At 40.5% G+C, this 10,356-nt stretch overlaps 1 protein-coding gene across 1 annotated transcript; it reads right to left on the reverse strand.

The window, feature by feature from the left end:
• Window positions 1-4,009: 4,009 nt before the first annotated feature.
• Window positions 4,010-9,725, reverse strand: irx2a (iroquois homeobox 2a). Its single transcript, XM_068736423.1, has 3 exons — window positions 9,242-9,725; window positions 7,607-8,012; window positions 4,010-6,730 (listed from the first exon to the last, which is right to left on the reverse strand). The coding sequence occupies exons 1-3, from the start codon at window positions 9,479-9,481 to the stop codon at window positions 5,865-5,867; spliced, it is 1,512 nt and encodes a 503-aa protein (XP_068592524.1). The 5' UTR covers window positions 9,482-9,725; the 3' UTR covers window positions 4,010-5,864.
• Window positions 9,726-10,356: the final 631 nt, after the last annotated feature.

Genomic DNA, 10,356 nt, shown 5'->3' on the forward strand with positions numbered 1-10,356 from the left:
TAAGAAAGTGAACAATAGGCAGTCACGTGGGATTAAAACACATATTGGGTTGTGAATAAGTCATGCAAAAGCACTACAGTACATATAATGTACAGAGAGAGGGACTTCTATAACATTTTTATATTTTACGGTTCTTCATGTTACCACTCTGTCATTCACATTGTTTCCCACTTTACCTTTTGATTGTGAAATGCGTTACGTATTTCCGATTTTAACCTTTTTATACTTTAAACTTGTTATTGTTGTATTTCATTCCACTTACTAAACACACATTGAAAGCACATTGTGTGACCTTTTTGATGGCATTCGAGACCTGCAGAGAACTTGTGATTTAGTGGAAAGTGAGAAAAGCACTGCAGTACGTAAACATCTGTAAATCAATGAGGATGTTGAATTGTATAACAAAAACATTATTGTGTCTACTGTATTGTATATGTTAAAGCAAGAGAGAAACCATATCACAAGGACAAAAATAAGATTACACATGCAAACCAAAACACAGAATATTATGTGTTTGCATACTTGTGAAAAAGTGAAGAAAACACTGTAGACGTACACACACACATGCGTAAACACAAACACATTGTATGCATTTTGTGCCTCACCTTTTACGTTCACCTTTACAGGAGTTTTCACGGCTGCCTCCAACACCGACTTCCAGTTTTTGACTGATTTACAAGCAAAGGTTGGGTCCACTACTCTGAAGTGTTTACTCAACACAGGCATTAAACATAACTGTCAATTAGGAGTGGAAGTCAAGGCTCCTAATGGCCTTGTTTAGACTGTCGTGTGGACAAGCATTAGCGTCTCTCAGTCTGAGAGAGTGTGTGTACGGTAGAAAGTGAGACGCATGTGAGAATCAGTGTGTATGCGTGCGTGTGTGTGTGTGTGTGTGTGTGTGTGTGTGTGTGTGTCAAAATCCTGCACAGCTTACTCCCCTTGATCATCCAGAGTAGTGAACATTTCACCTGACACCTTTACGAGAGGACAGGACCCCGGACTCATTTTTAAAGTCCCCGTCCACTTTGATGTGCGTTATTAAACACACCTGTACCTGATTTGTGCGCTGCTCTCTTTCGTCTCTCACTCTCCCCTGAATATTAGTGCTACTTACGGTTAAGTCTGAACACCAGCAGTATTTATGGTTAGGTCTTATTAATGGGCAGATTTACCATGAAAGTTATAAGTGTGATAAGGGTGGAATTAAAGAAAGGTTCAATCAAAGGGTAAAATTATTGTCAAACTGTTCTGCTCACATAAAGGACTACAAATGTGCCATTCAATATTTGGAATTGTTGCTGATACCAATGTTTTATACAATATCAAAGCAAAGTTTATGTATTTGAATTTCAACTGGGTAACAGAAATGTCTGGTTCTAATCCCTGAAGAACCTTTGATTTTTTTTTTCATAATTTTCTTTCTCAATCACTTCCTATCGATTAAATAAAAAGGGCTAATTATTTCAGCTTGTGTCAGCCCGCAAAAGACATAAGTGGAAATCTATTCACACAGACTTTGAAATGCTATGCCAGTTGAATTTTGGATTTTTTTTTATTTTTAAGTATTGGTATATGTAGCAAATGTATCAATTCCTACTGGTCTAATATAACATCCCACCCCATTAACTACTACATTTTATGTTTGCAGAACATGATAATCCCTCTACTGCTATAATAAAACTTTAGCTGCATTAACTGCCTGTTGGAGCGGCGCACAGGTGTGCGTCAGAGATTAATGTCTGAAGCATTTTGGAGGAGAAAGGGTTGATGGGAGGATAAAGGATACAAAGAGCTCATGAATTATCTGCATATACGAGCTGCTTATTTGATCAACGATAAGGGGAATGAGTCCACTTGCTCTCCAGTCTACACTCACATGAAGCCTATGAGCCCTGAGATATCATCAATTTAGCTTGCAATGACAACTAGTCCTTAGCATGGATGAACACACCCTCTTTGGTAAACTATATGATAGGATTATGACTGTATTTGATATGCAACGCATGGAATTAAAAAATATCTCGATAAGTTAAAATTGTCCCCTCGCTCTAAAGCATAGGCTTAGCTAGGCCTTATACTCAGTAGACTTGGCAAAACGATAAATTGTCTGTTTTGCCCTTGAGGATCAATATCTAGACCATCAAGGGCCCCCTGTTTTCTTCTGCTAATAGTTAAACGAATGTGAGGCAAAGAGCGGGTTCTTCAAAAGGGACAGAAAAGTCTCTGCACAATTGTGACTAATTGTGGCATAAATTCACAATCGTTTCATAACGGCTTCACAGCTTGAGGTTTGTCATGTGCAATGGACGCCTTGCTCCCATTTTCACCTACCATTGCTCTCAATCAAACAAAGAGGTGGGGTGGAAGTTTCTTTTCATGTGTTCAAAGGCGACCGGTTGCTGAGCAATTTCTTTTAACAGAAACAATAACTCTTTTTATTGAGAACAAATGTTGACATTTGGAGGGTGCAGCAGCGGGTGAAGGATGGGAGGGAGGGAGGGAGAGAAGCAGGCAGGGCCTCTGTGTGCTTTAGAGAGTGCCTCTGGTGCTATTTGACAACAGTGCTGAGTCCTCAGGGGAACCCACCTGAGAATAGAGCATGCATTTCAATAAATCAACTCCTAATGAAAGTGTTTGGGCAGAAGAAGAAGAAGCTGGCCAGGGGCTATAGTGTGCATGACTTCCATTGGTGGCTGCCAGTGAAGTAAAGGTAAATAAGAAGGGAGGTACAATACATCAGGCAGTACCGATCAAAGGAAGAACACCCAACAAAATTACAACAACAGTTTCAAAGTCCTCTCTGAACATGTTTCTCCTTAAAATACTTTAATAATATTACTGAATGTGTGACACCATTCATGGCAAAGTAAACCATGCATTTATGTCACAAAGACTTCTGTCAGCCTAAACGGTGGGTTAACTGAGTTTGGGTGGGTTTACCCTCCACTACATCCTCGATGGCAGCCAAATACTACTTCCTTGGATGAGGCAAGGGGGGAAGAAGGAGGAGGAAAACCAAGGTGAAAGGGAGTCCCTTGAGATTTGGACAACACTCAAGCTCAAATTCAACTGGAAAATGAAGGATTAGCTTTTAGTCTGGCTGGGAGCAGTGATGGAGGCCTCGTCTTGGGAATATTATATATTTGATCTTTGAGTGTTTCACACTCTACAAAGTGTGGGTGACAAAATATTGGAAATACTTTTCTTTTCTTCAATTAAAAAAAAATGAATGGCGTCTAAAAGTGTTAATACGACTGCCAAAACTATTACTAATAAAAATAATTAGAATTATTATTATTATTATATTATTATTATTATTATTATATTATTATTATTATTATTATTATTATTATTATTATAACAACAACAATAGTAATGAATGAACGTCCTCAAATGTAAGCTTTTTTTTCTAAATTGTTTAATTAGCTGTGTCCTAAAGCCGCTGTAATAACCAAGCCGTGATGAAAAGCAGAGGAAAGCCTGTCCGATTAGGGCCCATCACACAGCCCATTGGAGCTGGCAGATGCTTAGATAGACTTTTATGGATTGCTCAATGCCGTGTCGTAATGAAGCAGGCAGCACTGACCCATCCTGAACCAGGCTAAAAAGCTCCAGGGATGGGCCCCGTTGGGAGCCAGTAATGCCCGATGCGTCCCACGGCAGTATTAATCACACTGAAAAATAAATGTGTGTCAGGGCGAGGGGAGGAAAAGAGGAGAAAAATGAAATAAGTACGTCGTTTATCCCAATCAAGGTCGTGAATATGTGGCCGAGGGAGATTCCCTGACCAGAATGAGGCCCTAAAAGAAAATCACGGTCCATTTAGAAAGAATGGATTGTGCAATCTGTGAAAACTCATAATGTTTATGAAAAGCGATATTCATCAAGAATTCCCCATCTGCGTATGACTGTAAAAATAAAAAAAACAATGAGCAGAGTAAATACAAAAATGCCTCAGCGATACAGGTCTGTTGCAATTTTTTAAAAAAATGACTCCCCAAGATTGATATAGTTGGGAAAACAGTTTAATATTTTCTCCTTTGAATAATGGATATCATACCCCGCCAGTATATCTATACCAGCGCGTTTTATTTCATTTACATTCAAAGATATAAATTAGTAAAAGTACTCCTTATAACAAGATTGTGTAGCTTCTTCCCAAATGCGTCTCAAATAAAAACCGTCCATAATATATATGTTTATATATTTACAAACAAACAGACGATGTCAGCTTCCCATTTTTGCAATACAACTTGCATAAATTATAGGCATCATGTCGCCATCACTTAAAAAAATAAATATCAAATGTAGGCTTTTCCACTTTGAAGTCCTCAAGTTCACTTCAGTCCCGTTCGCTTTGCGTCCCAAGACTCCTCCTTTTACAAATATGGTTTCACAGAAAGGCCAAATTATGTTTTCCACACGTGAATATGTATTGAAATAATATACCGTGGCAAATAAGCAAACTATAGGAACCTGAGAAATAACATGTAAATCACATATAACGGGAGATGTTTTTCAAACCAGCATATGTAATGAGTATCCACAATGCATCAAAAAAACAAACAATGAAATAATACATCAATCATCTCACAAACGTGATGTAGAGAGTGTCTCAGCCTCTGTGGAGCTGAGGAGGTGGTAGCAGCTTTCCATTCGACTCAATGGTGGCACTAGATCCGTTATGAAGTAGAGGTTATGGGGGTTAAAACATGGGGCCAAAAGGTGGTGTCTTTACTCGCTTTATAGTCAAAGCAATTGTGACACCTACCTGCAGACCATGGAAATAAAAAAATCCCACACGATCGACTCCCTCCACAACCTCAGGAAACACAAAGTTTTCTCAGAATGGCTCTACCAAAAACATATCGACACTGCGAGTGCTTATTAAAATCCCCATTGCCTAATTACTGGTAAAAAAAAAACCAATAACCCAAGTGACATTAGAATATGTAAAGTTCCCCGATGAATGCACAGAGCAAACTGTGATTTGTTTGCTTTTGGCTGACCCTGTGTAATTATAATTATCCAACTGAAAGATAAAGTTTGGGGCCTGCTGTGCGGGCGCGCGCGCGCACACGCGCACACGCACGCACACACACACACACACACACACACACACACACACACACACACACACACACACACACACACATCAGAGGAAACATTAAAAAATAGGATTCCTGGTCAAAGGTATGGCAACATTTCTCCACTTATTGGATTCACAAACTGCCACTGTGTGTGCACGCGCGTTTGTACGTGAGTGTGTGTAGTTAGGTTAATTTGAGGCCTGTCTTCCATGGTGTATATTAATGTCTTTAAGTGGAGCCTACTGCACGTGTGTTTGCAGTAGGCTACACTTTTCTTATAACATATATAGGCTACTGCTTTCTAATGCAATGCCTAGTGATTTAATGACAGAACAAAATACATGTACTATTAAATATATATATAAATTATTATAAATTGATTATTCCAGAAAATGCAATGCGCTGACAATGAATTATAGGCCTACATGTTCGTTTGCGTTGACGGTGCTGTAAAATATAAATTCCAATTAGTAACGTCGTCCCATATTCAGTGCTAAAATCGTAGTAATTTTAAAACAAGTGATAATCCGCAAATAGTGGAAGATAATCCCACTTCTGTCTCATGCAAACTCGCTTGAAAGAAGTGTTAATTGTACCTCCCATGGTATGACTACTAAGACACGTGAAAGTGACAAAAAGAAAACCCAGTTTATTTGCATTGCAAACAAGTGACTCGTTTTACTTCCGCGTTAAGAAAAAATACAATCTCAAGATTCAACTCCAGATTAAATTAATTTTCAAAATGCTTATCACTTTGTTCAGCGCGTCGTGTTATTACGTACCTTTCTTTGTTTCTAAATTTGAGGGTCTGAAATGCGGTTGTTGCTGCTCGACAACAACAATCTGGTTTGGGTTCATTTTAACGAGGGGAGAGTCTGGCCTGTGTTTGGGGTTTGTGCTCGCCTCCAGAGCCTGGTGAGAGGAGCTCAGACCCTCGTTTGCAGCAGCAGCAGCGGCGGCGGCGGCGGCGGCAGCAGCCAGACTCACTCCTGATGAATTAGTATACCGCAGGATCCCTTGGCCCTGCAGGGGGCTGAAGTTGCCATAGTTTGTGTAATTGCTATAAAAGGGAGAAGTGTAATAAATAGGTCTTCCAAGGATGGAGGGGGCCGGGTAGAGGGAGGGGGAACTGGCAGCCGGGGAGGTGGTGGAAGATGTAGGGGGGGTAAGGAGGCCACCGCTGGAGGAGGGGCAATTTGGTGGCCCATTCTGCCCCAGTTGCTGATGTTGCTGCTTTTGGTCCGAGGTAGCAATTTCCGCCAGTGACCACAATTTGGGCTTGACCGTAGGGTTCTGAGGTGAGGGTCTGCTATCAAGGCAGGAAGAAGATTTATTGGTATTAATGTTGTTATTGATGAGGCTTCGGGCCAAATCCTCGCGCTGGCTGTGGAGATGGTGGAGTTGATGGAGGTGGTGGTGGTGGTGGTGATGACCGAGAAGTGGAGCTTCTACTCCCGTTAGAGGCGACGATGTGACGGACACGGGTGAGAGCTGAGCTCGCGCTTCGTGGTTCTGGTCCTCGCCGTCCTCGTCGCCGGCCCGGTCAGAGCCCAGCTCCCCCACGCGACAGCTGACCTTCTCCCCGTCAGACTCTGCCGAGCAGGAGTGGTCCGTCAGAGTGTCGACGTGCAAGCTGATACCTGAGACAGAAGGAGAAAAATAATAATAATGATTGGAATATATAAATAATTAGATAAATATATTGTTACAGGAAAACCGGACAAGCCAATGATATATATGATACAACATATACCCTATTCAATATTAAGCCATATTCGAAAATAAAAACAAATACAGAAGCTGAGAAATTCAACTAAATATACAAATATCCGAAAACGTATTTTGTAGATGTGCCCATATTCCTTGTCCATGTGTATTCAAAGCAATCAATAATGTTTTCCAAGCAACCAGGGTATTAGTCATATCACTTCAAATAGTAGGTTACGATTAAAAGCAGTTCATGTGACACCAATAATTATTTCCTTATTTTACGTAATTATACAAAATGTCACCAGGGTAATAACATCAACATTAAGGTCACTCATGGGGATTGTTGTGTGTACGTTTCCAATGACCTGCCATTAACCATGTTGAAGAAAAAAAAACGTTCACCTTGACCTTAGTCATTTAGTCTTAGAACCTTGTTTCCATAAAAAAAAAAAAAAAAAAAAATATATATATATATATATATATATATATATATATATATATATATATATATATATATATATATATATATATATATATATATTTATAAATCAACATGGTTACTAAAACAATACATGAAGCCAGATATTAGAGATAAAAATATATATTCAAACCAGATTATTTGTATGGGTTTTTTTATGAATTGATAATTACATATTCTTATTTTGGTTTTATTTGACTCAGTATTCTTGCATTAAGCATCTTAAGCAGTATATAAAAGGAGCATCCATCCCTTCCCTCCCTTTGAGACCCATCCTACCCCGAATTGTTAAATGGATCATTGGCTCGGTCGCCAGATTATACCCCACCTTCATCCTCCGCTGAAGCCTCGCTGTTCTCCAGGTTTTTTTCAGAGCGCTCCACTTCTTTCCTGTCTCCGTCCCCGTCCTCCTCGTCCTCGTCTTCGCTCTTATTCCTGGGCGCCCATGTCATCTTGTTCTCCTTCTTGAGCCTCCGCCTAGCGTTGGCGAACCATGTGGAGACCTGCGTCAGGGTCATTTTAGTGATGATGGCCAGCATTATCTTCTCCCCTTTCGTTGGGTACGGGTTCTTCCTGTGTTCCTGCAGCCAAGCTTTTAGGGTGGCCGTGGCGTCCCTGGTGGCGTTTTTGCGGTATGCCGGGTCGTTGAGTTGGTAGGGGTACCCTGGACTCCCGTATGGGTGGTAACTTAATGCCCCGGCCATGCCTGACGTTTGCGCGTCATATGGAGAGCTCTGATGGAAAGTTAAAAAAGTCATCATGTGTTTCCCTGCGTTGTTTAAAATGTTATTCTATTTTAAATGTTACATGAATGTGGCTTATTACTAACAAAACAACCTCATATAATTTCACATCATTTAAAAACACGGAGCAAAACATTAAAAATAAATGAACAGTCATTTGTTTGTCAGAAGCTGTCGGAACAGGTTAAAACGGGCTGAAGAGTAATGTAGATGCACCGGCAGATCGTATCCTGTATTAGAATAAAGCATCTGGGCTTGATAATGACGAGCAGTGTATTGTTAAAAATAAACAAACAATCAATATTTAATGTTGTGCTTTGACAATTTATCAAAGCTCCTCGTTAAGTAAAAAAAAAACAAACACTAAAATCCAAGCAAGAGTAGTAAACACACTGTGCGTAAAAGCAGGCCGCAGAGAAGCACAAACTAATAGTTAACTAATGGTTAAGATTATTATCAGATTAACTAACAACAGGGCTCCTGTTAATATAACCGTTAAGATAATAAAAAGGAAATTTCAATTGTCTTTAATCGCCTATTAACTTCATCATTTTCTGCAGTGGCTGCTTTTTGTTTAGTGGCAGCCCCGATGTGTTAACATATCTTCTCTTTGCAGCGTTACAAATCCCATTAGCAAATCACTTGCTATGCACCTTTCATAAAACGCTTGAAGTGCCCTGTGACATTAGCATTGCACGTCTTGCTTTTCATGTTAAAATTCCGTTTATTCAACTCAGAATAAAGTCAGCGACTTCATCCATTGGTGATTTTAATGACTGCTGTGGAAGGAAGAGTAATAGCTTGTGTCATATTAATTTCCAATGGCACACAAATTAACTGCTTAGAGGCTAAAGGCTCAAATAAAAATCTAAGTTGGTGTTCGGTTTTACATAATTAGCTGCGCAGTGAGTGTTTAGCGTTGGTCAAGCCATTACAATTTGCAGCTCATGCTTAAAAATCCTACTTAAGCCAAAGAGGTTTTAAAGTAAGAAAACGAGGAGTAGGCCACTGCATTTACAAATATAGCAACCGTGCACCCAATACAAGTTCCGCATGTACTTATTGATGATTGAATCATAAGAAAAACATTGCAAAGCTGTACAAATTGAAAGACAGCGAAAGGCAGCTAAACATGTTGCGCAGCTCCAGACTTAAACTCGCCGACAATTTCTCCGGGTTTTGAGCCTAATCATACAGAATGGTACATAAATGTATTTTACCATGTAGGATGGGAATCCCGTCGTTGGATCCGTGGAGTATGACAGTGGACTGGAGAAGCCTGCACCAGCCGAGGCGGAGAAAGCAGCCGATCCAGGGTAAGGACTGAAGGCTGAGCCGGAGGACGACCTCGCCAAGTCTTCACTCCGCGGGGCAGCCAGAGCCGAGGCCCCGTAAGCCGGACACGAGTAAAGAGCCAGCGAGCCCGGGGGCTGGTAGAGGTAACCCTGAGGATAGGACATTGGTGAGCGCGGGATAGGTCGCCGATTCCGAAACCGGAGGAAAAAACGCGCAGGGCGGCGATCAACAGCAGCCAAAATAATAAACAATCAACTCAATAATCAGCCATGCAAACAGTCATCAGACAATGGAAATAAAAAGTCCTCCCTCCACAGCCCCCTTACTGGGAAAAAAACCCCCGAAAGATCTGTTAAAGTGCCCACATAGAGGCAATGTGGCATGCGTCTTGATCCCCTAGCGTCCGATGTTTTTAGTACGCAGCACTATGAAGTGAGGAGTTAGGAGGGAAGGAGCCAGTGGAGTTTCAGACACACAGAGCATTGGGAGAAACTGGAGCTGTCACTCCGGCTCATCTGAATATCCCATCCCCGCCCCCTTTCTGCCATATAGATATGGAGCCTCGGAACAAAACCAAGACTCCACACTGCAAAAAGTGGGTCCAGCCATCAAACGAGAGTCGTTTAGTTTAACGTGATTTTAAGACCAATTTCTCTAAAGAAAATAAAACAAATTTACCAACTGGATGAGATAATAATGTAACTGTTGCAAAATGCAAATTAATTTGTCCACAGATGCGATCTGCTGTTTTTTTGTCAGTTGTTTCAGGGAAATTCACCGCACAGATGATTTGTATCAGAATTTAAAATTAAGTCTTTTCGATTTTTTTCTCTTTAATTCCATAATGGCAATTCAAATCCAAAACAGTGCATTGCTTGTTATATTTGCAGCACCAGTCTGACAGGGAGAGAAAGAGAAGAACACAATTAGTTCAGCTGTTTTAATCATCATTTTTGTGCCGTTGGGTTATCAATTTTGTTTGTTTTAAGGTCGGGTTGATTGTGGCACACAGCGTCTGTGTGATCAAAACTGCCACACC

Source organism: Cebidichthys violaceus, unplaced genomic scaffold (genome assembly GCF_023349555.1).
Source record: "Cebidichthys violaceus isolate CVI_PGR_0920_01 unplaced genomic scaffold, fCebVio1.0.p SCAF_7, whole genome shotgun sequence".
In the NCBI taxonomy this organism is placed as follows: Eukaryota; Metazoa; Chordata; class Actinopteri; order Perciformes; family Stichaeidae; genus Cebidichthys; species Cebidichthys violaceus.

Bases quoted from the DNA above. Each gene is read 5' to 3' on its own strand.
- irx2a (XM_068736423.1), bottom strand. From the start codon at position 9,481: ATGTCCTATCCTCAGGGTTACCTCTACCAGCCCCCGGGCTCGCTGGCT. The intron at 8,013-9,241 runs GTAAAATACATT...ACTTTCCATCAG, and splicing joins CGGGATTCCCATCCTACATG to AGCTCTCCATATGACGCGCA. The intron at 6,731-7,606 runs GTGGGGTATAAT...CTTCTGTCTCAG, and splicing joins GGCTTCAGCGGAGGATGAAG to GTATCAGCTTGCACGTCGAC.